Below are 26,694 nucleotides of genomic sequence, written 5' to 3'. Positions count from 1 at the left end.
TTTTTGCTCGTCTTTCCCTCTTGATGGCAAAATTACATTTCAATGTATTAGTTTGAAATAGGCTTTCCTGATATGCCTTTCTTGTAATTGCTCAAATATGTTGTTCTATCGTAGACGCATTTTGAAAAGCGATTGTGCTCTGAAGTTGTGTTTCTCAACATACACGTCACTATGTAAAACCTTTCAGCCAACGAGAGAAGAGATTCTCAAAGTGCAAGAACCACAAGTGGTCAATTACTCGAATAATAAAGTTTGAAATATATTATCATCCTCCTAAAATAATGCCCAAAGTCAGTTTTTCAACAAACAAAAAAACACAGGAAAACCGAACCAAATTGTGTTTATAAGTTAATTTCTGGGGTTTCTGGGGTAGAATTAAATGACCTGCCAAAATACAAATAAATATCATTAAAAAAGCAAGAGAACAGTATTGACGTAAGGATGTAGCCGATTTTTGCAGGTGTCCAGCGTCTTGGGGAGATGTTAAGGCATAAATAAATAAATTTGTAAATAAAATGATTAAATACAATGTAGTAGTAGTAATAATAATATTTTTTGTGAAATGGATGGATTACTTATGCATGGAGTCAGATTTCAGGTGCAGTTTTAAAGTTTGGCCAGCAGAGGGAAATCAGGCCTCACGAGTGCATCTTCAGAGTCAGAAAATTTGATTCAGAGGACTTCAGAGGCCCTCGAAAATAAACTCTCATATCACATGCTGCAAAGTTAAGAAACACTGTGTGTGCGCGCGCGCGCGTGTTTGTGTGTGTGTGTGTGTGTGTGTGTGTGTGTGTGTGTGTGTGTGCACGTATTTGGCATCCCAGCAGGAGTCCCGCCTCTTGAAGGCAAACACACATCAGCAAGCAGCAGACACAATTTGCTTTGTGTTCTTTTGGATGATTGTCATCTCAGATATTTTTTTTCTTTACTCCACTTCCTTTCTTTCAGACATCCATTTCCTTCTTTCCATCCTCCTCCCTTTCATTGCTTCCTTCATTCCTTCTCTTATTCTTGCCCTCCTCCCCTGTTTGCTTTCTTCATTTCTTCCTCACTTTCCCTCATCCTTCCTTCCATCATGCATCCTTGTTGTCTGCCTTCCTTCGTTCCTTCTTTTATCCATCCTTGTTTCCTTCCATTCAGCCATTCTCCCTCCCATCTTCCTTTCGACACAATCTTGCATTCACCTTTCCTTCCTTTGATGACCTTTCCTTCTGTCCATCCATTCGTCCTTTTTTCCTTCGATCAGCAGTCTGCCGTTTTTTTCTTCCACCCTTCCTTTGTTCCTCGATCACGTCATTCCATAAATGCTGATGGAATGTGAAGGCCTGCCGAGCTCTGAGATCTCAGCCAATCAGTAAAGGCCAGAGTTGAAAGCAAACAAGGTGAAGCAACACGTAGCTCTTACGCCGCACACGGATGGCTGCCAACCGAAGTGACGTCAGTCCCAAGTGTGAATGCTGGCGGACCGGCCATCGGGAAATTCGGGAGTTGACCGAACGGGCCGGTCGCACGCCCTTCTCCCAGGAGCAAACGGCGAATCGTAATCGGTGGGATGGAAAAGATGGAATTTGACAAGACAAAGAAGGTAGAAGCCACAACTTGTGTGGGACTCACCCTGAACGGAGTGAGTGAACGTGATCTCGCAGGATACGATCCGTTCTTCATCTTATGTTATTGTCTTCATCATTGATGCCACGATTGCTGCCAGGACGAAGACGTGAACATTTTTGGGCACTCAGAAAGTAAACAAATCAAGCAACGACAAGTTGGACTTGAAATTCTGCCTGCGTTTGTATTCACTTAAGTGCTAACAACAACACATAGAAAGACACTTCCTCGTTGTCCTTCTCTGCGTGACGTCCTTCCAAAGCCTTTCTTGACCTCTGCGACTTCCGTCACAACTCCTCCCAGTGCAAATCTGAAGGGCAGAAAAGAAAGAGTCGCTCAATTCCCACCTGCAATCAATGGCGGGACATTCAAAATGTCAAATGGCGTTGATGCTAAGTGCTTTTCAAAGCGCCTTCAACAAACTTTCCACATGAGGAGAAAAGTAGTGACAATCAATCAAGATCTATTCTAATCGCTAGCAGGGATAGACAGCATGTGAGTTGAATGAAGTGAGGCAGGCGCTTTGGAAGTAGGACACAAGATGGCCGACACCCGCGCTTACATGTCAAGCTTTGGGTTAGCTGCTGAATACCTTCCACCTCCTCCTCTTCCTCGTCGGGCGCCACCAGGCTGGCGGCAAACGTCCACATCATCTCCAGCCAGTCTGCGCTGGCTTGTGGCGACGGTGGGGGGGCCGCCCCGCCAACGCAACTGGAGCCCATCGAGCGCACGCCTCCTGGACCCACGCACAAAAGCAAAAGACTTCTTCATCTCCACAAATAGTTTCTCTTTCTTCTCATCGATGAGTCGCCAGGTGGGAGAAAAAAAAAAAAATCGCTCACCTCAAGCAAATTGTCAGCGCTAGCTCCGATTACGGCTCAAATCAAATTACAGCTAACAAGTCAAAGTCGTGCTGTGTAGTATTATGAGAGGACTCCACTTGAGTGGCCGCCTCTCATCACTTCACTTCACTTTCACTTCAAAAAAGAAAAGAAAAAAGAAAGGCGCATGCGTCTTCAAAACCAGAAACCGAGTGAAGGAATCCGCGAAGGCCCGGTGAAATACGGCAAAGCCAATCATTCAATCAAGTCAAATGACCTTCAACGGGCGTGTCCTTCACTTTTTGCCATCACAATAAAAAACTGGACTTCTTCATAGACACACACTCTTGCTTTTTACAAAAGCTGTACTTTGATCCAATAGTGGCTGGCATGCAGTCTCCATTTTCTCCCTGATTAGACAGCTCGTATACTTTTCTCTGTTCACTGACGTCGTCCATTGTTCGCAAAAAAGTCACATCACATGACCGCAGTTTACTTTCCTAAAATGGTGACCCATCGCCAGAGGGACATTTACATCACAAATGCCGGCGTTTTGCCCAACAGCTGACAACAATTTGCTGATGGACTTTTCTTACAAATCAAAGTTTGACTTCAGAAAAAGAAAGTGCTCCCATTCTCCCATCAGGAGCCAAAAACTGAAGAAGGACGGTGTTTGTGCACTTGCCTCTGTTGGCCTTCAAACCTCGCCTGGCGATGGCGGGAGGAGGCGGGACACCTGAAGGAACAAACGCAAAGGATCAAAAAGAAGCAAAAGGAGGCAAAAGGAGGCAAAAGGAGGCAAAAGGAGGCTCGATGATTCAAGAAGAACATTTTGCAATCAGTGAAGGCAGAAGCTGCCTTTCGTCACCGCACACTCCCCAAAACTTTTTTGCTGCTCGTCATGCACAAATTTCAGATTTCATGCAATGCATGCTGGGAGACACATCAGACCTTCTCGTCGCCACTTTCAAACATTCCAAGAGTGAAAGCAAGTCCAAGAAAGCAGCGGAGGAGGAAGCCACCGTGCCGGGACTCGCGACTTCTTTTGTCTGCCAATCACGCAAATGTCAGCGCATTCATCAGCTGTTTGCAGGCGGCCATCAGCGGCGTTCCACCTGGCGGGGGCCGATTGCCATTCACATTCATCAATGGGCAGATTCACGCCTCCCCTCAGGGCAGACCAACGCTGGCAAAGCAGCTGAGACAAGACCACTCATTAGCTCACACATCCCGTCACGCTCACAGATCCGTCCGTCCGTCCTTCATTTCAGCTACTTTGACAAGACATTTTTCAATATTTCAGCCATGACATTGAATTTGTTTCTTCCCAACAGTCCATTTTCTCCTTTTCCTAGCCTTTTTCTTGGATGCAATCCAGCCCACCACCACAACGTCAAACATTTGTCTCGTCCGTCAACGTTTGTCTCGTCCGTCAACATGCCAGCATGCAAAGCAGGCTTGCAAGTGCAAAAGTTTTTACCAGGAGATAAACACACGGGGTGGTCACAGTATGACGTGTACTCTTTGGGGGTGGATGGCAGATGATGGACAGCATGGAGGAGGCGTGAAAAGGAGGTCAGGGGTCAAGGAAGAGGAGGAGAGGAGTTAAATATGCGGAGGAGTCACCGTGGCAACTGATGGAAAAATCACCCAATCCAAGCCCCTGATTTTGGATGCGTGAGGTTGGTCGACCTTTGACCTCTATGTGCCAATTCCATTCATTTGTCTTGTCAACATTGAAGACGTTGCATGAGGCGGACGATAACGTCCTGCTTGCCTTCAAAACATTTCAAACAATCATTGCGGAATACATTTTCATATTAGCAGGTAAGCCAGACGGTTGTTGAAAGTTGACAAACGGTGGCGCCGTATGTTTCATTATGACCGACGACATCGTCGGATGATTTCAAAAAAAATGTTTTCCAAAAGCTGCGACTCAGCATCAAACGGGTCCGAATCAAATGGCTGCTTCAAGACACGTATTGTAGGTGGCAGGATGCAAAAGAGGAATTCAATTTCCCAAAATAATGCAAGCCTTTCCATCAGTTGCCATTCAGCAACATGGCGTCATGTGACCATGTCGCAGCATTTTATGGACATCCGGCCACTAGAGGGAGACACATCATGTGCTGCTTGAAATGCAGCATGGTTCATCCGGCCCCCCAAAAAAACAAAGGTCGCATTTCGGTTGACTCAAATTCAGTGTGGCAAATGATTGCGCAATCCAATTGTTGCTCTCTTTTACGGACTCTCCTGAAATCGGAGAATTTCGCAGGTACAGGAATTTCGCCTTTTTATTCTTGGAATTTTGACTTTGCTCCACAAAAAGATGATTTTGTACACACATGTACAAAATGAAAGAGTAGTAAGAATAAAAGAGAAAAATTGGTGTGGTTAATTCTTTTTTCAAGATAGTTGTAAAAAAAAAAAAAAAGAATGTTTTCTTCCAATGAAACTAAAATCCTAAATGAATGAATGAACAGATGCTGATGACTATAGGAGCAAAAATAGAGTTATTGTATGGCCAGAAAGACTCCTTAGCTAAGTTAGCTTGTGCCTTTCAGTGCCATTGTTTATTCAAATTCTTTTCACAACGTACATATGCAGAAATACAAATTGATTGCATGGAAAATTGCGTACAAACGTAAATCCAAATGGATCAAGGAACATCCCCAGAAAATGTCTTGTATGGAACACTTTTTGTACAAAATTCTAACGACTTCTTCCCCAAAAAAGGAGCTCATCTAAGATGAAGTCGCAAGCGTGTTTTAATTTTTAGGGTGTCTTTTGAACGGCCAAAACAATTTGCAACTCAATGGAGGCAACTTGTTGTTGTGTGTGACTCCCCAAATGTGACACGTGAAAAATGATGACGTCCACTTTTGAAGTGTCCTTCAAAAATGCCCAAGAGGAAGCTAGCAATGAAAGATGAGCACTGGAGTGAAATGTGATCAAATGGACGAAAGGCGAGCGCCACAATCATCCCATGAGACGGCGGGAATGCGTCTACCTGCCAGCGTCTGGTAGTCCAGCAGGTCCAAGACGACCACGGCGACGGCCGTCCAGGTGAGGACCAGCGCCGCCACCAGCAGCCACGCCGCGGGCGAGCTGAAGGTCACCGTCACCTCCTCCAAAATTGTCTTCTGCTTGACCCGCCGCGGAGGGCCCGCCTCCCCGCCGCTGGTCTGGCTGCTCATTGGTGGAGAAGGCAGCTGAGTGGAGGAAGAGAGAGACGATTACTGTAATGAGTAAAAAGGCTGAGAGGACCCACGTGGCGCTCTCATAACGCTTTCATGACAATTGAACTATTTGCCCTTTTTTTGTGGGGGGGGGGGGGGGGGGCATTGACAATTTTTCACTGTACAGCCCGTGTGTGCTTTACGTATGCTACTGGCACCATCAAGCAGATAACCTCTCACCTGTGTTTTGCGGACACGCCACATTGACCTTTTTTTGCTTCTCATTTGACTGGTTACGAACCCGCAACGATATTTCTGAACCTCACAAGCATTCATATGACTGAAATCTGCCTTCTTTGCTCGCTTTGTCTTTTTTTTCCCAGCCGTGCTTGGATTGTTGTCTCAATGCTCAATTAGCAATAGCTTATGTTAGCTCTGTGACAATCATCACCCACTCCTTTTACTGACATTTATACTCAAAGGCAGAAATAATTTGCACGTTATAATGTTTGGAACATCCTTAGCCAGCCGATCGTTATTGCACAAAATTCAGCAGGAATGAAATATATGTTTTATGTTCTTATTGTTTTTTGACAGTAGCTCGGACTTGGAACTTGCTCGGGTTGTGTGCTAACCATCGGTCAGTTGAAAGGTTTGGCCGGCACACTGGAACTATCAAAAGCATGCAAGTCATTCATGAAATCCCCCCCCAAAAAAAGATGCCCCACCAGCTTCAACAAAAAACCCTTGAAGTTGGGTTGCAGCTGTTTCTAAAAAAAAACACACACCACGACCTTCGTCCCGCTTTGATTCTTGTCGAAAGTTTGTCAAGTGTTGGCCCAACTTTTCACTCTGCGTCCAAGAAAGTCTCCAGTCCGAAGTGGTTCGCTTGACTTTGGAGCAGGACGCAGAGCCAGACAAGACTAGGTCACCTCCGCCCCCCCCCCCCCCCCTCCGCCTCTCTGAGGTCCAAAATAGAGATGAAGAGGAGGGCGGAGGGAGGCAGAAGGGGCAACGAGGCAAACAAACAAAAAGGGCGCCGAGAGGAAGCAGTGACGACAAAAATTGAATTCAACTTGCAAGGAGAAGAGCAAAGACTTCCGCCAGGGTTCAACTGTTAGCAAACTGTCTTGTTTGTTTGTCAGTTGGTGAACAAAAAAAAATAAATACAAATCTGCTCTCTGTGTTTTGTGTCCGTAAGCTAACAAGCCGCACGTCCAACATGTCCAAACTTGCCGTTCCGTTTGAACGCTGCGTATCTTCTTTGCCTGATGCTGTTCACTTCGATCAACTCGGTATTGATTGGAAAAGTCAAGACAAATTGCTGACATGACAAAGTGAGCACAAACTATTGTGGCTCTGTCCTCTTTGCTTTCGGTATTGACAAATGCAGTCGGAGTTGCAAAACAAAAACAAGCTACGCGTCGTTCCCATCCACTCATCCAAGCTTGCAACGTCCGTTCACATCATTAGCATCATCGTCATCATAGCGGCTAGCAGCTAGCTGCCTCGGCCGTCCGCTACGAAGCCAATCAAAGTGTAAAGAGGCTTCGTGCCCGAGTTATGTTTTGGAGAGCGACAGTGCTGGCGGTGGACTTTGGTTCTGCGTGTACAAACGTGTGAGAACCACAGCGGTAACCTGACCTCCAGCTTTGCCCTGGGAGCCTGCACCAGCTGCATGGGCTATAATTAGAGGCCCAGGCAGCTGCCGGGTTTAGCGCCGGACTCAACTCGGAATGTAGGGCGCACCACAAATGTTTGGTCATGCATGTGTCGCTTCAAGACATTTGAAATCAAGTTTTCACTTTGCAAGTAATCAGCATGGAATCAATAAATCACACATCGATCAACTCCTGGAAGGATTCTTCCAGGATCCTCCGCAACTCAATCATCACCACCACTTCAAAACTTGAGAGAAGGACAAAATGGACATGCACGGCAATCTTCTTCGCTGCTAGGAAGTGTCAGATGCTCAGGTGACTTGTTGGGCCACAACCTTTGCCTCTTCGCGCACACGGAAGAAAGCAAGCGCCAGCGAACTGTTGATCTGTTGACGTGCACCTTTGAAGGGTGCACGTGGCGCGTCAGCCACGCCTCAAACGCTGTGGTTTTTGCCTGCATCGATTGCTCTGTGAGCTCGCCGCGTGCATCGGGCTTGCGGGACCGTCACTAGCGTCTGCGTGCGAGTGTCGCCACGTGGCTTTCCGTTTGGTTTATTACTGGTTATAATTTGCGTGTTCATAGCCTTGCCTTCTTTTTTGTTCTTTGTTTTGATCCTTGCACTTTGCAAACGTTTTTGGTTCAGCTCGTTATTCCTCGCCTTTTGCGAGTGTTGTTGCTCGACAGTCCTCGCCTGCGTGCAAGCGCTTTTGTAGCGATCCTATTTGTAAATAAATACAAATTGTATTTTCCTTACCTGAGCCTGCGTTTCAGGGATGCACTTTTTTCCTATGGACCCGGGTCGATAAATAACACACGCATGCACACACGCACGCACGGAGAATGTTGGCAGAGGCGGGCGGGGCAGGTGGAAGGTCAGCATGCGAGCGGAAGGAAACTCGCCGAGGTTTGGCCTTAAGCAAGCCCTGCCGTGTTTTTGTCCTTTTGCTGACTGGAGTTGATTTGGGATGAAAGAGAGAGCAGCGGTTGCCCATTCGGCGTCCGTTGCAGCCGGATCATCCTGGAAGGGGGAATTCCACAATCCCTTCTCAAGGTTTTGATGACGCTGTTGTGTCTTTAATTTGCCACAAATGTTGAGCCAAGCCTCAAATTTGCATCGCTGGGCTCCAGCCAGCCAATCAAATGTCAGAAAGCAAATAACGCTCTCGTTTGCTGGCATCATTAAAGGCAACTGCAATATAGAATTCATCAAGCAGCCTCCATTAAAGTATTCCACATCATTAGCTGCTCTGCAGAAAAGCCACGTTAATGAAGCAAATGAGAAATGAGGACAAATTGATGATGGTGAAAGCTGCTGATGGGGGAGGGGCTGTCAGGGGGCGGGGCACGCTATGTTTATTTGAATGGTTGAAGGTCGTCTCCAGGAGCAGCTGCGCAGCCGACGCGGCCAAAAATCTCCTGGCAGGGAATGAAAGGATCCCTGCTGAGCGCAACATCGGCCACTTGCAGACGCAAGCGGCAAACGGATCCAAATGAATGTTTGCCTTCAAAATTGAAAAGTAAGTCATCAAGCACTCGCTCGTCGGCGCCTCAACGGTGAGTCTCGGTCACGTGGTCATGGCCTGAAACAGACATTCCATTTGCATGAAAGGGGACATGATGGAGAATGGACTTTTGAGCTTATAGGGTTCAAAATAGCTTCCTGCCGATCGCGATGGCCACCTTTCGCCGAGCGCGTTGGCATTTTCGGCCAATCTTTTCTGACTGAGGAATCTCTGAAGGTGGACAACCTCGCACAGCAAATCAACTAAGCAACTAACCATAGCTACGAGGGCTGTTCCGTTGCATACTTTCTACAATGTTACCGCTGTATTTTTGGGGGTGATAAAAATGTGAAATATGGCAAAATTGACGCGATGACATCATCCGTGACGTCTTCGTGCCCATTTGGACATGCACTCCCCTTGTTTTTCTTTTTCCCATCTCAAGCTGTGTCACTACACAGATGCGTTATATTTCCACTTTGTTTGCATTCCAATTGGGAAAAAGCGAGCTGAATTATTGTGTGCAAGAAAAAATGCTATTGTTTCCAAGCACCAATTCATCACAAATGTATTGTTCAGTAATAATGACCAATATGGTCACCGCAAATGTCTTCGAAATATCCTGATATCATTTTCAAGCCATTTTTCAGCCACCTCTTGTAGCTGCAAAACTTTATTTTGCAGCAAACGTGAGTGATGTCTTGCACGGGTGTCTGTGGCCTTCTTCTATTGAGTGTTCCAAAAAAAAAGAAACTTCTAGTGAAATCACTTTTCCATATGCTGCATAAGACAAAGAGATTTGTATGAATGGAAACTCAAAAAAGGTCAAGGTAAAAATAAAAATAAACATGACATAAAAAGGATATAAGAGACACATAAAAGAACCATTCACAACATATATTTACAGTGCAATCAAAAAATCAATCAATCAAAAGACCTCTGAGGAGACGAACATAGCAATGCTTCCAAAACTCGATGCGAGTCAAAGCCATGATGATGCGATTCTCTGATTGGTTCAGACGCCAGATCAATTCACACATAACATTTCTCAACATGGCTTGCCGCGTGTTGTCACCTGCAGCCACAAACATCTCGCTGGCGCTACACCAACCATAGAACTGGAGGTTGTTGGTATTTGACAATTGCTGGGTGAGCCAACAATTTGTCTGCAGGCTCACAACAATAAAAAGTTCCGTTTGAACCAAATGTTGATGTTTGTGGCTTAAGCTTACTTGTCGCAGTAATATTAGGAAACGTCTTTGGGTGATGGATGCACTACAGGTGGAATACAAAATAGCCTGTCCATCTTTGTGAAGGCAGATATTGCTAATCGATAGCTCTCATACCTGATCCTACTGATGCAGGTGATCATGTTTTTTTGTTTTTGGTTAAAGGAAAGGTTCTCATTCAGTTTGGCGCAAAGTCCTCCAACAGGGATAAAGAAGAATTTCGTCGACAGCTTTCAAAATAAGACACAAGTAAACAAAACAATAGTGTGAAAGCATAATGTAGCTTTCGTAATGTCTTACTTTGGAAGCTCCAGTCGGAAGTGGCATGTCCTGCCTACGTTTGTCTTGACAGACGGCGGCTTGTCGGGCGGGCGCGAGACGCTCGTCACGGTTCACGCGCGCGTGCGGTTGCCGTTTATCGCTCAGCTGGATGGCGGGCTGGATGCTCCATCTTGCTCCATCTTGCTCCATCTTGCTCCATCTTGCTCCATCTCGGTCGCCGCACTGTGACGGCAGAAAAGAAACATCAAGACGTCATTTGGTGGCCCACGACTTGGTGAAAACATCACGTCAACGGTGACTTACTGAAGCGTCGCCGCCACCTTTTTTGTGTGCGCCTTTTTTTTAATTATTATTTTATTTATTTATTTCCCCCCCTATTCACGGCGCCGGTGCGGACGGTTCTGCTGCGACGGCCCCGGCGGAGGAGCACCTGTGCGGCGCGGGAGACGGAGGGGCTGAGGGCGACATAAGACGCGCATAAGCCGGGGGGAGGACTCGAGGTGGCCGCTGACGCATTTTTGGGGGGGCCTGGAGGACTCAGTCTCCTTGCGTCCGCACTTCTTGTCTTGCCACATATTAGACATGCACTTCCGAGTGGGATTATTTTCCAAATGTTGTTCTTAATTGATTGGATTTAAAAAAAACATTTTTTTTTTTTTTTTTTATCCGAGATGATGCCATACTTTATTGTCTCTGGAACCTTAACTTTTATTGATGTGAGCTTCCCAGCCATTTTCCAAATGATATGAATTATTGATGACAATGCCACACGAAAGCCGCTTTCCCAGGCCAGACGACCACCTTTATTTTGATTGATTGATTTATTTTATGGCCATCTGAACCCTCTTTCAAGCTGAGCTCAAGGATTCCACTCTCCCCCGAGGACCTCCATTTGTCCTGACAGCTCCAAGGGAGGAGAAAGGCGGAATTGCCAATTAGCAAATCTAGCTGGAGATCCAGGACGCCCCGCGCGACCGGCGTGCCGACGGTGCCGAGGACGTCATGGGGTGCTGCAGCGGCAGGTGCACGTTGGCCTTCATCTGTGGCATGCAGCTGGTAAGCATTGCGATTACTATCCGGCCCTCAAAAGCGGCCCCGGGTGCCTCGCATCGATGCACGGACATGAAAGGCTTTGCTGAGATCTTGTCAAGAGGCGAAGCAGCCCGTCATTTGTCACGGCTAAAGCTGGGTCGAGCGCGGACGGAGATGTGAAAGGAGGTCACGTCCCGGAGGTTAATAGGTGCGAAAACAAGCGGGAATGAAGTGCTGAGAAATCTGGATGAATGCGATTGAGTGACAAAGACAAGTCGTGTACTACAAAGAACGGATGTGATGTTTGGTCACGGCAGGCAACCGTTGCCGTTGCCCGCTTGCCGTCTGTCCGCCGCCGCCATCTGTGTGGAGAGCGCCGGCAGGCCAGATGGACGCACGGCAGGGAGGGTTCGCCGAGTTTGTGTGCCAACGTTTGAAACATCCCGACATAGCAAAGTGCTTCGGAACCCAAATGTCACCTTGCAAGTATTGGATTTGACAGGCTTGCGGTGGACATTTTGGAGCGAGCGAGTGAGCGACGCTCTCTACGTTTTGTGAAGTAAATTGCCCGCTTGAAAGTAAAACTGCGTATGATTATGAAAGCGCATTGATCGGCATTTGGGACGGCGCCGCGTCACCAAACGCAAATGTCAGACATGGCAAGGGAACAATCGTGTTCAGGACACCACACGCACTTAATAATGGAAAATAGAAAGTCTCCTTCCCCAAGACTCACTCCAAAACCTGCAGGACCGACTTTGCCCACCCCTGGTGTAAAGGTCTGGAAAGATGGGACCTTTTCGCACTCTGTGACTGCAATTGTAAATGAAATGACTGCAAGAATTTTACAAGAATGGCCTGCAAGTATTTTTCATACAAATGCTTGCTGTGATTACGGCTTCGAAAAAGCCCAACCCGAATCCCGACCCATTAGCATGTGTTAGCGTTACTTTGGTACAAATTCAGGCGAGGTCGCCGTCATAGGAGCAAAACTCTGTCCTGAACTGAGGACATGATGTAAAGTATGTCAAGCTCGAACTGGATTAAGTGTTGAAATTGGAGCTCTGGTAGAACGAGGCAAATAAAAAAAGTCTGACGCTAATGAAAAGCCAAGCGTCCACTTTTGCAAGCACTCGCACTCGCACTCGCGAGGGTTGCTCGAATGCCGATTGTATGTCGCCATCGCTGTCCAGCAGAAGCCTCAAAGGTCAAAGATGCAAAACAAGACCCGATGAGGAGATAGGCGGGTCAAAAGGAATTCAGCGGGTCAATTTGGTTTGTCCAATGGCGGGTTTTCTTCCACAGCAAAGCGTTACGCTATCAATTGGGAACAAAGAAAGCCTCGGACCTCTTTTCACGGATTTCTTCATCGTTGTGACTTTCAATCTTGAGGAGACAAAATGCTGCGAGGTGAAGAAAAGGTGGGCTGAAGACGCACTTGAAGTGTCCACTACGGTTGAGATTTGCTCTTTTCAACACTTGATGTTGTCGCATCATTTGTCAGAAAAGAGCAGAGCACGTGGGGGATGACGTTTGGAGAAAAAAAAATACAACATTGACCAAAACAGCAAACTTGCAGTCATTCCTTTTACAATTGCAGTCACAGAGTGTGAAAAGGCCCCGTTTTTCCAGACATTTACACCAGGGGTGGGCAAAGTTGGTCCTGGAGGTTTTAGAGCTGTCCCTCCTCCAACACAGCTGATTCCTGTGACGAGGGTTGTTATCAGGCTTGCTGATGAGCTGATGATACGAATCAGGTGTGACGGAGAAGGAAAACATCCAAAACCTCCAGGACCGGGTTTGCCCACCCCTGTATTGTCAAACATGGCTGCTTGTTTTCTGGCAAAAAGTCAACGTGTCTTGCAAGAGAATGCTTCCACGCCGCTCACGCGCCATCGTGCTGTCTCGGGGCCTGTTGTGTGTTCCCGTGGCTGAAGGAGCGAGCGCTTATTTGTGGCTAATGCGGTGGAACAAATGGCGTGCCGCCGTCAACAACACGCTTTGCTCTCTTAACTTTCGTAATGGCCGTGCGAGCGAGCGCGCGGGGGGCGGGCCTGCTAATAAGTCCATTAGCCTTTCTGCCAGTTTAAAAACCCTCGCGCACTGCGGGTGAGCACGCCCTGCAGTTAGTTAGCCGTTAGCTCGCATTTAAGATGCCGGCTTGACAAAAATGGGCTCCATCGGCTGTTGCTGAAGAACGCCTGCAGTCCGCGATCCTCTTCAACTAATTGCAGCCCGACAGACAAGAATGAGGTCCGCTTCCATTCCCCGTCTCTCTCTCAGCTGGTCCTGCTTGGTGAGCGAAGCTAATTGCTAAGACTCGGGACGCCGCCCGTCAGGGATCAACGATCCTGCGCTCGCGTGCGTCAAAGCTGACGTCAGCGGTGATCGGTCGAGGCTCACATTTGTGCTGGAAGTCGTGACCAGTTCAAAGGGAACTTTGTGACTTGCAACGACTTGGAGCAGACGGCACTTCAATAAGCACAGCCGCAGAGCCAAATGCTGCTTCACCCACCGTCTCTGTATCTGAAGCTTGAAACGGTGTTTTTGTCACCGTCTCCTAGTAAAGGCAAAAGAACGGCAGCTGACGACGCATGGCCTTTTGAAGATTGAGATTTTTGAAGCGTCTCTCGGACCCTTTTATGCGTCTCTGCCCTCAGCAACTGCGGACATTTTGTTGTGGGCTGTCCGTACTGTACGTTTCATTTTCCACCACACATTTTTCCATCGAGTGACGTTTTCCAATTTGGGTCCACTTGGACTTGTGTCTTTACCGTTAAATGTCACCCAGAAGTGACATCCCTTTTTCTTTGTTTCGATCCGGCCTCCAATGGGACTTGACGGGGGGCCTCGAAGGTTGACTGCAAGGGTTCTGATGAAAGAAAGAGAATGCCGTCATCGTCACTCTCCGGACCGCCGTTCACGCTCGCTGTCAAGTGGATTTTGAAATCCTTTCTATCGATTCTATGTTTCAGATTTTTTTGCCGTTTTGCAGGATTTTCCTTTTCAAACAAGAGCTGGCTTGCAGAAACGATTGCGTAACCCTGGCGAGCAAACGGAGTCTAGCTTACCAGCGCTAGCATTTGAAGGTTCCCGCACGTGGGCAAGGTTAGAGGCGGCAAAGGGTGACGTGATGGAGACCGTTAGCGGACTTTTGGCAAGCCCCGACGAGGCTTTTAGTGGCCGATGATGTGAAGGAAAGCAAGAGAGCGGCAAGACGATCAAACGCGCTCCGGGAAACGCGGCTTGTATCGGAAACTCTTGCCGTGCGTTCATCGCGTCTGCCCGGCCCGACTCTCGTCTCCCAAAACAATTAGGGGCAACTTGGGTAGGCGTGCGCTGCCGTGAAACGTTCCATCCTTCCAATAAATGCTTCTGCTCGTCCACCTCCACTTTCTGTTGTTGTGCACTTTAAATCCCACATGAATTTTCATCTTTGGATTGCGGTTCTTCAATTCCCAAGCGACGATCAACTCGTTTGTTGTCAACTATTTGCAAAGTGAAAAAGAGAAAAAGACAGAAGTCGTGTGCATTTTGGGGGAGACTGTGATTTTTTTTTTGAAAATGTCTTTTACAATGTGAAGTCACATGGACGGGAAAGTTGTTCATAAAAAGCTGATCCTATTCCCGCTGTCGTAAACAATGTCACGCGCTGACCTGCAGCCAACGGGAAGCCAAACAAGCCCTTCCAACTTCCAGTCAATACATCAAAACTTGGAAGCGGGCCAACGTGTTGCAACGCGTACATTATGCTGGAAGGCGTCCAAGTCGCGAGCGGGAAGCTTTTGGAGCCGACTGATGCTTCCCGATGACGGGATGCGCTTCCCGATGACGGGATGCGCGGCTGAACGTGGACGGTTAAAGTTGACTTTCAAGTTCTGTTGATATTTTTTCCCTTGGAATCAAGAATGGGACTTTTTTTTTTAAGAGTTTAGGAATAAGCTATAAAGAACGGGACTGTTGAAAGGTTGCTGGAAATTTCCGCTTGTTGTGTTTTGTGACGAGCAACAAGATTGCCGCTCTGGCCTTATTTCAAATCAGGTAACACATTTGGGGAGTGGGGGGGGGGGGGGACACGATCATTCACTTACAGACCGCCTTCTTCACGTATTTGTGTGCATGAGGCTTTTTTTTCTTCTTCTTCTTTGCGCCGCTGCTGCATCGTGGCGCATAAACCGATTAGGAGAGAGCGAGCGAGGCGAGGAGGGCGAGATCATGGAGGGAGGAATAAAGATATAAATAGAAGACGGAGAAGGCCAAATGAAAGAGTGGGAGGAAAAAGGTGAGGCGAGACGCTGGCTTTGGAAGGCAAGCAAAAGGGCACATTTGACATCTGCTGGATGCGCAAACGTGAGAAAGCTTCTTGATTGGGAAAATGACCGCAAGGCATCTTGGGCGGACAAAAATCGCATCTTGCACTTGACAATTTGATTTGTGACGTCAACAAGGTCCACTTTTGAATCAGGGCCAAGCTTGATCCGGTGGCTGCGTTTGCAGTCGGCGCCCGCTTCAACTTTTTTCGAACCCAAGCGGCGCAACTCGATCGACGCTCCCGATCGTTTTGCTTCGCTTTTAACGCCGGCCGGGCCCTTGCCGCAGTTCTGCTGGTCGGCATCGGGTGAGACTCACGCCGGCGAGTCCGCTTGCGCTTGGGTTGAGCCGGGTTCGACGCTCACACTGCCGGACGTTGTGACGAAGATGACGCTGGCCCTCCATGAGTCGGCGAAGAATTATTTTGTGTCGGGAAGCAAAGCAAAGCAGACAAGTTGAAGTTGAACAGAACGCATGACGGGTCCCGCAAGGTTTGTGCGGGTTCCAGCATCCAGTAGAGCCAAAAAACAGGGCGAGACACCGAGTCAGAGTCGGAGGAGAGCTTTTGAAATAGCAAGCGGATTATGCGGCCCGTTCTGACATTTAAATGTCACGTTCACATCAAGAAAAGTTTCTGGGGGAAGATTCGTCACGCCGCTTATTGATATGAAACGGATCCGTCGTCCGTGGTGAGAGAAAGACAAGAACGGAAGGCAAAGAAGGACATTTGTCCGTCCACTTCACACAGAGTGCCAAGAAGTGCAGTGGTTCGACCTTTGCTGGCCAGACTGTGTGGAGCGCGCGCTCCCTTGTCGGCGGTAAAAGCAGATTTGGATTGGCTCAAAAGGGTCCCCAAAAGCGAGTGGGCGAGCGAGCAAGCGGGCGAGCGAGCGAGCGGGCGGCGAGCGAGCCAGCGAGCGGCGAGCGAGCCAGCGAGCGGCGAGCGAGCCAGCGAGCGGCGAGCGAGCCAGCGAGCGGCGAGCGAGCCAGCGAGCGGCTGCACATGCGAATCCAGTGACAACATCATGAAACATTCCATTTGAAAACTCTTTTAATTGGCCCCGCCCACATGCAAGAACTGGCATCGGTGGGATCTTCTGTGATCAGCTCGTCTTCGCCGCCGCCAAATTCGTCTTTGGACCGACAACTGCTAACTCTTCCCTTCTGTTGATGAAAGCGGGACGCTCGGTCCGTGTCGCGGTTCTTGCTTGTGCTCCAAATCGCTGGCAGGAAAAACCCAATGTGGGATTTGCTATTCAATGGAGATCAGCATCGTCTTCCGTCTGTCTTTTTTCACCTTTCCGACTTCCCTTCCTCCCATCCCGTCTTTTGTCTCAGTCCCTCTCCCAAGCTTAAGCAGCCACAAATGCTTCCTAATAGCCAGCGATGAAGATGAATTGATTGTTCCAGCAGCCCCGATCGATCGGAGATTGGCTTTGCCGTCCGCGGCAGGCGGACGGCAAAGCCTTCATTAAGCTAACCGTAAACGCCGGCGGCCCGCCTTTGAGGAAGCCGCGAAAGTTTATGAGCATCAAGAGAGCAAATGATGATGATGATGATGATGATGATGATGATGATGATGATGATGATGATGGTGATGATGGTGATGATGGTCACAAAGCCAAAATAGACCTTGGGCCATTTTCTTTCACTTTTGGGGTCAAACAGGACGGCGTTTGCTCTTGACCTTCCTTTTCCAAGATGAGCCGACTGGATTGCAAAAGGCCGCAAGTCGTTTGCTCCCACAAACGAATGCACGTCGTAGATGCTCCACTTTGCCATATTTCCTCGCCATCATCAACACCAGCAACAAAACATTCCCCTTCTGGCAAATGAGCAGCAAAAACCAAATCATCAATGACGATAACGATCCGCCAATTATCAAACGGGCGGCACTTTTGTGGTTCCGGGGGTGACTGGGGACCCGGGGCCTCGTGTACCAAGACTTGCGTGGCTTTCATCCTGAAACACGCCGCACATCCATTTCCAGAAAACGTCGCACATTCCTTTCGCACACCTCAATCAATGCGGAAATGTTAGCGTAGCAGACTCCTCCCTCTCCACGCCGTACATGAATATGCAAATGAGTATAAACAGGGCTTGCGGGTGGAAATGATTCCGATGCATGATAAGATCATCACATTATAAAACATGAGGCACAAATGAAAAAAAACGATGTGAGCTGGAGACGCTTGTAAACAAAGTCGAGGCCCGAAAAAACGATGATTTTCGGCAGGCTGTCTTCAATCTTCGATCCTCTTGACACCTGTGTATACAGGAGTGGGCAAATTGGTTCCTCCCCGGAGGGCCAGAGTCCCGCAGGTGTCCCTTCTCCAACACAGCTGATTCATTGGATCAGCTCATCAGCATAATCCTGATAACGATCCTGTTGATCGGAATCAGCTCGTGTTGGAAGAGGGAAAGCCGCAGGACTCGGGCCCTCCGGGACCCAGTTTGAGCACCCCTGAGCTCAAAGTTGCGACTTCTGTCTGTCTGTCTTGTGCTGGTGAGTCACCGTCCGCTTTGCGTCCTGTCATCTACCAGGTGAGCGTCTTTGAGCGTCAGATGCTGGACTTCCTGGGCTACCAGTGGGCTCCCATCCTCACCAACTTCCTGCACATCCTGGCGGTCATCCTGGGCTTGTTTGGCACCATCCAGTTCCGACCGCGCTACGTCACCGGGGTAGGCTGGACGCCGCGCCGCACTCGGGAAAGCCTTCGCGCGCAAGAATGTTGCAGCGCCGGCGCGTCTTTGCACTCAGACGGCAAATGGATGGCGGCTTTGCATTTTCCATCAAAGGCGCTCCGTAGCAGGCTCAACAAATAAGAGCAGAAACAAAGTCATGTTGGCCGTGCAGGTTAGCTAGTTAGCTTGTGCTAGTTAGCTGCCTGGATAGCCAGTCGAATGTATTTCTTTCAGCTTATTTCCATCTCGGTCTTTTCTTTCCCAATCGATCGATGGCGATTGTTTGGATTTCGTCCAGCAATTGCAAAGACGCGCTCGTTCTTGTCGCTGACAGGAAATGTTGCTTCGTAAGATCTTCGAAAAATGTGTCGGCTCTTAACAAGACCTTTCTGTTTGTATTTCGAGCAGTTTGAGCTTCTTTTTTTTCCATTTGGAATGTTAAACCCTTGAAATGGTTTTCATTTTGTTCCGATGCTGTAGCAAAAGTGCACGCGGCCGGCAAAGCTTCTCAACTCTGTGGTTTGCCGCCATGACGCCCGCCGGTGTTTTTTCTCTCGCAGTACGCAGCCTGGCTGCTCATCTGGATGACTTGGAACGTTTTCATCGTCTGCTTCTACCTGGAGGTCGGCCAGCTGTCCAAGGTAATTTTTTGCTTTCACTGCCTGGCAATCAAACTTGACGAGGCGCCGGCGTTGTTTTTTTGTTTTTTTTGGACTCGAACCCACGTCCGTCTTGAATACGTTTGTAATCTTTGATCTTTGGATGTGACGGCAGCGCATCCTCCACTCGCCACCGCGAGGCTCGCCGGTTTATCTTCGAGCCGTCCTTCATGATTTGGAGACGACACGTTGGCTGCAAACGGCTTGATTGGAATCGCAGCTTGTCGGACAAATAATTAGGGACAATCACTTCTTCCATAAACGGAAGAAATCAGTGCAGATTGTGTGAGTTGCGGTCGGCGGTCGGCAGGAGAAAAACAAATTATTTTCAGCATGAACGACGCGTTTGCAATCAAGCGTCTTACAGCAATCGTGCACGTCTCGACATTTGGCCGCCCTTCAAGGAAACGTCGCTTTCGCGCTTCGTTTTCAAGTTTGCCTTTTTGTCGACATTCAAACTATGCCAGAAAGTTTTCCACAAATTTGCCCGCAGAAGCAAACAAAAAGCGTCATTGGTTTCGTTTTTCCGCGTGTGCCAACAAGCCGCATTCAATCTCGTTTTGCTCGTCATAAAAGGAAGCGCTTTGTTTGGAATGACAAACCTCCAATGTCCTTTTGCTTTGTCGACTTTTTCATTCGATGCTACCAAGTCGCGATGACGCATTTTTGCCGCCATGCGTGTGGCGCGCGATCTGCCGTGCGCGGGTGCAACTGCGCAGGTGATGCATGTCGAGCGCTGATGTTGCTCTTTGCAATGCGGAACCTTTCAACACCGACATGAAAATCCTTTTGCATTCAAAACAGGAAGAACGCATTTGAAGTCGACATTTCGAAGCTCTACTTGACCACGACAAACACCACAAAAGCATACACAATAATAATAATAACAATAGAAAAAAGGGCTCCTGCTCATTAATAGCTAAGTTAAAGTACCGCTGATTGTCACAACCACCAAAACGGGGCAAACGCTCCAAAGTCTTCTTGAAAACGGTCGAAGCTCCAAAGGAGTCCAATCGTGAATTTTAGGTTGCGCTTTTCAAACCGTGGAAGGCCCTCAAAGCGCTGGACATTGGATTGCTCGTTCCTCTCCTCTTTTTCTTTTTTTTCTACTCGTTCCTCTCTTTTTTTTCTACTCGTTCCTCTCCTCTTTTTTCTACTCGTTCCTCTCCTCTTTTTTTCTACTCGTTCCTCTCTTTTTTTTCTACTCGTTCCTCTCTTTTTTTCTACTCGTTCCTCTCTTTTTTTTCTACTCGTTCCTCCTCTTTTTTTCTACTCGTTCCTCTCCTGATGACATCAGCAGCATCAGGAGCAACTGCTCTTGCTTGTTCAAGATCCTTCCAGCTGGTCACAATGGCAAGGGACCCAAGCCACAACCCTGTGGGTTGCCAGACAACCACTCTACCACCGAGCCGCGCCGCCCACAAGCGTGACAGCAATCCATTTGGAATCACGTGCACGTAACTGTTTTCACCTGCTCGTCTTTAACCATCCAAAAGATGCAAAATGTCATTCTTGAGGACACAAAACGCTGCGCAGCTCCCACAGAGTGAGGGAAGTACAAAACGGCAGAAATATCAACGCCCCTCAAGGCGCTCAAAAGGGAAGATGTCTTATGCTTAGCTAGCTGGCTGCTAACGGCACGTTCGAGGGCGCCCCCAGCCCCGAACCTCCCCAAAAAAACTAAACTAAAACAAGTGAAACGGTGAAAGGAAGCTCTCCTCAACTGAACACACTTTTGTCCTTCCTGGCTCGGGTGGTTGAAGGTCTGTCTCTCTCTGCCCGTCCGTCTCCGCAGGACTCGGACCTGGTCCTCACCTTCAACCTGTCCATGCATCGCTCCTGGTGGATGGAGAACGGCCCCGGGTGCAGCGTGACCCCCGTCAGCCCCCCTCCCTCTTGGGCGCCCGAGGACCACCGATACATCTCCGTCTCCGGCTGCCTGATGGACTTCCAGGTGGTGGAAGTGACTCACTCCGCGCTGCAGATCCTCTTGGCGGTGAGTACAAAACCGGCGCCAGCACAAACTGCCGCTGCCTTGCCGATGTGAGAGAGCGTCAACGCTCGCTCGCTCGCTCGCTGCGTTCGTCCCATTGCGGACATCTTCTCAGAATGCACGATGAGGATTGCGAGGAGCAAAATCTCCATTTGGAAGCTTGACAGCGAGCAGACGGCTGCGCAAAGACGTTGGTGAGACGAGCCCAGCCGAGACGGTCTTAAAAAAAAGGACTTCCATTGAAGATGGAGAAAAAGTACAAGTGGCCGAAATACGCAATCTGTCGGCCAAACAACTTAAGCTCACGTAAACATCAGCTGCTTTTCAACACGGCACAAGTCGGGCTCTTCAATCAAGCCGACTTGCGTTTTGGGGACGTCACAAGTCGAAAGCAAGAACTCTTCAAAATGGCCGAAACATCAGAAAACAACACACACACACAATTGACAACGCACAAATAACAACTGCGTTTGTGGCATTTTTCAAAGATTTGCATGTTCTTAATTGAAAGACAAGTGCAGGGCTTCCAAGCATTTGACTCACCAATTGTTTGCTCAGACGAGGAGGCCAGGAAGCCGCTCGTGGATGTTGTCGGGTCGCTTGAAGAGTCCATTCATCAACAAAAGCAATCCTCGCAGCTTGGAACGTTGCAGAATATCACGAGTCAACAAGCCGAGAGGCCGGCCTGCAGCTCGTCTGCGCTCCCACACACGCACACACAGCCAGAGCCAAGGCAGCCATCTTGCTTTTTAAACCTTTGCCCGGCAGGAAGTGCACATGTCTAAATGTAGTGGCCATACCTGGCCAGTGGGGGGCAGACTAAACAGAAATGACTTGAAAAACAAAGCAAAACAAACACAAAAGCTACAACTTGCATTCTTGCTGATTTCAACGTAACTCATTTTCTCTGTGAATTCAAAAACGTATTCGTTGAGAGATCATGACTGCAACAAACTCGTTGAAATGTTAACTGCTAAATGCTTTGCTGACTTTCCCGCGTGGCCTCTTTGGAGCTTTTTCCTTTCATCTGTGCCGAAACCATTTCCCGCCCTCCGCCTGGTCGAACCCGTCCTGAAGCAAGCCCAGATCATTAGCGGGATCAGAGAGAAATCAAGAGCCGGCGGGAATGACGCAGGCGGGCCCTCACCTTTCATCACATCTGCACGCTCGCGCATCGCAACACGGACGCGCACGCCGCCGACCTCCATTAAAGCGCCGCCTTTGCGCTCGCTATACGTGCGAGCGCATCCATGATGAAATTGTCAGAAATGGAGGAAGGTGAGCGGGTGTGTCCGCCTCCTCGTCTCTTTGGCGGCGGGCGGGCGGTGAATCCACACCAGCGAGCGTCCCGACAGATGTCAGTTTTCAATGGATGCGGATGTTGTGATGTCATCCGAGGCCAACGCGAGCTTGACGAGATGCAGGCAGGGCCGCTTTTGTTCTTCAAAGATGGCGGAAGGCGAAAGAAGAAGCGTCCGCCGCTGTGCTCGGCCGCACCAATCCCATATTTGACGAAGAAGTAATAACCCGCATGCTCGTCTGAGAGGATGCGGGTTATTACCCTAACCTGAATTACTACTTTCCTATTCTCCAGGGCTTTGGCGCCACCCTTGTGGTGTGGTGTCGTCTGTGCTCTGACGCGTCTTTGTGTCTCCTCCAGTTGGCCGGCTTCATCTACGCCTGCTACGTGGTCAAGCTCATCTCCGAGGAGGAGGACAGCTGTGAGTGCGCGCACGCACACACGCACACACGCACACACGCACACACGCACACACGCAGGCTGAACAATAATGGCGGCCAAGTGGGGGGGGGCCTCGGGAGAGGAAGCCAATGCTCGCCGAGGGTCTCGCTGAACATTCCCAGCTGATGATTCTGCGTGTGCTGGCTTCAGTCTCATCGAGTCTCGAGGGGAAAAAAAGGAGCTCCTCGTGCCGTCAACTTACTTTACAAAAAGCAGAGAACAATTCTTCAAAGTAAATTTAAAGTCATGTGGATTACAGTACGTTAGCATAATGCTAACAAAGCACAAAACGTTGCCATATTGGCTGAATGCTAACACAAAATGGGAAATGCCATAAACGGGCTCAATGAAAAGCATCCATGCGACGTTGTTACAGTCACTGATATTTGAACACAAATGGTGGTGCAACATACTCACAGGCAATATATTCATGATCTTCTGTGAAAGCTAATTGATTGAGTCACTTGCAGTAGTTGTGAAAGTCTTCTTTGTATGGCTCAACTGCCATTTTGCTGAAGAAAAAAAAGGTCATGATGACTCCAAAATGAAAAGCGCTGGTGGCTTGCAGGACGGCAGGTTCTGCTCAAGTCAAGCTGGTCACACCGTGATTGGATTTCGCATGCTAACAGATTGCTGATGCTCACAAGTCGTTTTGTGCCAGTAATCCCTTCCCATTGGCTGAAATGTCCTCCAATAGCTGCAGGTGTCATCTTTAGCAAGCGCTTTGCATAAATGGCGTTCGGCAAAGTGAAAAACGTCCGAGCGTGATGCGAGCAAGCGCCTGGTAGGCGGCTCCGCCTCTCGCTCGCCTCTCGCTCGCCTCTCGCTCGCCTCTCGCTCGCCTCTCGCTCGCCTCTCGCCTCTCGCTCGCCTGCGCCGCTGTGACATCATTCGGGGCCGACGCCTACAACGTGCCTTCGCAATCAAACGGCTCCGCGCGCGTCTCCATGCTCAAATGTTTTTGTTTTTGTTTTGCCTGCTGGAATCGCGGACGGACGCTCGTTCTTCCCTGCAGTCGATTTCATCGGCGGGTTCGACTCGTACGGCTACCAGGGGCCTCAGAAGACCTCGCACCTTCAACTGCAGCCCATGTACATGTAAGTACGGCACAGGAAAACACCAAAAGACCTTTCAACAAATTTCTTTTGATTCCATTGACGCCACTTGCACTTTCTCTCAAATCTTTTGCAAGAATGCAAACGCACGTAAACACAATCTATTGCGAGAGTTGTCCCGAGAGAGCCGCAGTCCTGCATGTTGTCCACGTCTCCTGCCTGCAACACGGGTGTTTCAAATCATCATCATTACGTTCTGCAGGAGCCTCTCAGCTGCGTTGGAGGAGGGAGACATCAAAAACATGCAGGACTACGACTCTCTAGGACCCAACTTGCCTACCCCTGTGCTAAATACATGTTATTGTAATATTAGGGTTCGCCAGTAGAGGGCCGATTCGCCTTATCTTAGCCACAATGTTACCATGTCAAACAGAAGTGAATAAGACAAGCAATTGTCCTGAGCGCAGCAAGTGTTGGCGTGCTCAAGTCAAGTTTTGGAACTACAAGTTGAGATGTTGTGTGAAGTTATTCGGCCATGACGCAGCAGGTGAATACAAGAAGCTAACAAGAGACGCAAGCAAAAGTCAACAAAAAGCCACTCGATGACAGAAGCTTCCCCTGTCCGGTCAGACACAAAAATTAAGCACTCCCCCAAACACCCCCACCCCCCGTTTGCACCCCTTGGAAACATCAACACATCCCGTGTTTGCCGTTTGTTGTAAAAAAAAAAAACGTGTAGCGGGTGATATCGATTTGAATGAATGATGTGAATGAATGATGTGAACGAGTGATGTCAACGTGTGTCTCGCCTCATTTGCATGTCTCCTCCCTCAGGTCCAAATAAGACTGCAAGCTGCCTTATTAGCACTTTTGGAGATTTGAGACTCCCACCCGCGACGACCGACCGACTTCCTTGCTGCGTCCTGTGGATTGCTGACGGTACGACACTGACCTCTGGTGGTGGCGAACACTAACTACAAGCGGCTTCCACTGGCTGCTGGCTTTTCAACCGTTTTGTTGTTGTATTTGCGCAGTAGCGAGCGGATCGTCGAGATTTTGCCAACTTTTTCAGTGCCTGGCAGAATTCCTGACAGCAAACGTACGAGCAACTCACGAATGTCAGACGTTTTCTTTCCCCCTCAATACCCCCAATTGTTGAAGATCAAGTAGAAAAATGTCAATCTTAATGTTTACAGTCGGAAGCGCTGCAAGGAGGAGACGGCCAAGTGTTTTCTTGTGTGTGCGCGTGTGTGTGCGCGCGTGTGTGCGCGCGTGTGTGCGTGTTTGGGCCTCTGCCATCAGTCATTCGTCTTCCACCAACAAACAGAGTGCCAAAGAACGCAAGACAGGAGCGGCCGTCCAGAACCAAGAAAACTTCCAAAGGTCCAACAAATGAAGGACAATCATCAGTCAGTCCCGCCCGGACGGCCTGACGAGTCGATCGACAGCCGCTGATGTTTTTTTTTTTTTTTTTTTTTTTTTTTTATATCACAGCCAGAACCGAGTACAGCACAAAACATCCGCTAACATGAGAGTCTCGCACGGCGACATCGGAAGGATGAGAAAGTTACCGAAAGTTACCGAAGCCACGCCCACCTCAGCTGTAGTCTGTCCGTCCAATTTAACACCTGCAAAGACGGATTCCGCTTCATCGAGCCAGCGTCTTCCTTCCGCCATGTTTGAGGCAGGAAAACGTATTGGCAGCGGTGCCAAAAGGTTTTCCCGGAAAAGCCCCGCGTCCAGCCGATGGGATGCGGATCCCTTCGGCTGGACGCGGGGCTTTTCCATCACACGGTCCACAAGCGCATTAGCAACAGTCCTTCCAATATTTTGCTCAAACAAAAAAAATGGCGCCATTTACATACACATTCATTCACGTATTGATGTTTAATCATCTGAGAGCTGATTTATTTAATAATATCAACCATTCTATAGTATTTTATTTATGTTTAAAAATTATTTTATTAATTAAATTATGAGTTACAATGGGTTTAGGGTTAGATGAAAGGGAAAAAAACATTTTTTTATGCCCAATCTACAAGTGGCCTAGGCCAATGATTAACAGTATACCACTCCTGTTATGAGACCGCCCTCTAGTGGTACGGGACAGAACGTCTGGCCAAGAACACTTCCCTTGGATTTCACAAAACAGCCGTTTGTCTTCCAACTCTTGTTTAGCTCAAACTTGTACTCAATTTATGTGTCATTCATTGAAAAAAGAAAACGCAGAAATGTTTTTTTTCATGTTCCTATATATTAAAAGTTGCAGCTGTGTCGAGTGGCTTCCGATCATGCTTGTGCATTTGAAAGGTGCTCATGTGGTTGGCGAGATGCACATTTTTGCAGGTGGTACAAAATACTAGCAATGGCGGCTCGTCCAGCTCTCGGAAGATTGTTGTTTTTTTTATGTTGAAATGAAATTTGGCCCTCGGGGACCAACGTTTGCCCGCCCTCCTCCGCCTGCCTTACATCGTCCATCACAAATGGACCTGCAAATGTGACATGATTGTTATCACCTTTGAAATGCGAACTAAGCAAGCGCAGCATCTTTTCAACAAACAAAACCTGGTCTCCATTTTGGACTGCGTGGACCCGACGTCCTTGTTTACCTTGGACGGACGTGGAACCTTGAAAAACATTTCACCTTCAAGGAGAACCTTTTTGGAGAGTGCGTGCACATTTGCATCATGTGTCACCTGACCAATCTGTTTGCGTATTTCCTCACCCCCTCATGCCACTCTCGTGCGACTTGTGACTTGCGACGACGAGGTCAACCGGCCTCCATGTGAAATTTGTTGCTTCTCTACTGGTGGCAAATGTCGGCAGTGGGAAATTATAGTTTGAAAAAGAAAAACCAACAAAAGAAGAAAAAAAACTATTGTGACCTTCAACTTGTCGATGTTTTTGAAATAACGTGTGTTCTTTTCTAGTTGAC

General features: G+C 48.4%; 3 protein-coding genes across 9 annotated transcripts in view; 1 reads left to right on the top strand and 2 right to left on the bottom strand.

Annotated features, from left to right (window-relative positions):
• The window catches only part of akap7 (A kinase (PRKA) anchor protein 7), a 20,850-nt gene extending 18,995 nt beyond the window's left edge, over nucleotides 1-1,855 (bottom strand). The window contains exon 1 of one of the 2 annotated variants that reach the window (XM_077553276.1): nucleotides 1,615-1,855. In XM_077553276.1, the coding sequence (XP_077409402.1) occupies nucleotides 1,615-1,665 (51 nt within the window). In that variant the 5' untranslated portion in view covers nucleotides 1,666-1,855. The remainder of the gene's footprint in view (nucleotides 1-1,614) is intronic. The other variant, XM_077553272.1, reaches the window with a different exon arrangement.
• On the bottom strand, nucleotides 1,767-26,694 carry LOC144039680 (uncharacterized). 5 transcript variants are annotated; one of them, XM_077553282.1, is made up of 6 exons: nucleotides 26,485-26,694; nucleotides 10,302-10,505; nucleotides 5,440-5,641; nucleotides 3,115-3,165; nucleotides 2,171-2,344; nucleotides 1,767-1,918 (listed from the first exon to the last, which is right to left on the bottom strand). In XM_077553282.1, the coding sequence occupies exons 2-6, from the start codon at nucleotides 10,470-10,472 to the stop codon at nucleotides 1,896-1,898; spliced, it is 621 nt and encodes a 206-aa protein (XP_077409408.1). In that variant the 5' UTR covers nucleotides 10,473-10,505; nucleotides 26,485-26,694; the 3' UTR covers nucleotides 1,767-1,895. The 5 variants fall into 5 exon arrangements, with proteins under 5 accessions (XP_077409408.1, XP_077409407.1, XP_077409405.1 ...); XM_077553281.1 differs by lacking the exon at nucleotides 26,485-26,694 and adding an exon at nucleotides 25,356-25,458; XM_077553279.1 differs by lacking the exons at nucleotides 10,302-10,505; nucleotides 26,485-26,694 and adding an exon at nucleotides 8,025-8,516 and having other exon boundaries at nucleotides 2,201-2,344.
• On the top strand, nucleotides 10,493-25,477 carry nkain2 (sodium/potassium transporting ATPase interacting 2). 2 transcript variants are annotated; one of them, XM_077553283.1, is made up of 7 exons: nucleotides 10,493-11,339; nucleotides 18,171-18,308; nucleotides 18,872-18,952; nucleotides 20,766-20,966; nucleotides 22,624-22,684; nucleotides 23,720-23,801; nucleotides 24,594-25,477. In XM_077553283.1, the coding sequence occupies exons 1-7, from the start codon at nucleotides 11,286-11,288 to the stop codon at nucleotides 24,601-24,603; spliced, it is 627 nt and encodes a 208-aa protein (XP_077409409.1). In that variant the 5' UTR covers nucleotides 10,493-11,285; the 3' UTR covers nucleotides 24,604-25,477. The 2 variants fall into 2 exon arrangements, with proteins under 2 accessions (XP_077409409.1, XP_077409411.1); XM_077553285.1 differs by lacking the exon at nucleotides 10,493-11,339 and adding an exon at nucleotides 14,580-15,356.

This window comes from Vanacampus margaritifer, chromosome 19, assembly GCF_051991255.1.
Source record: "Vanacampus margaritifer isolate UIUO_Vmar chromosome 19, RoL_Vmar_1.0, whole genome shotgun sequence".
In the NCBI taxonomy this organism is placed as follows: domain Eukaryota; kingdom Metazoa; phylum Chordata; class Actinopteri; order Syngnathiformes; family Syngnathidae; genus Vanacampus; species Vanacampus margaritifer.
The sequence above is the reverse complement of the archived record's forward strand: the minus strand, read 5'-3'. Positions and strand labels throughout refer to the sequence as shown.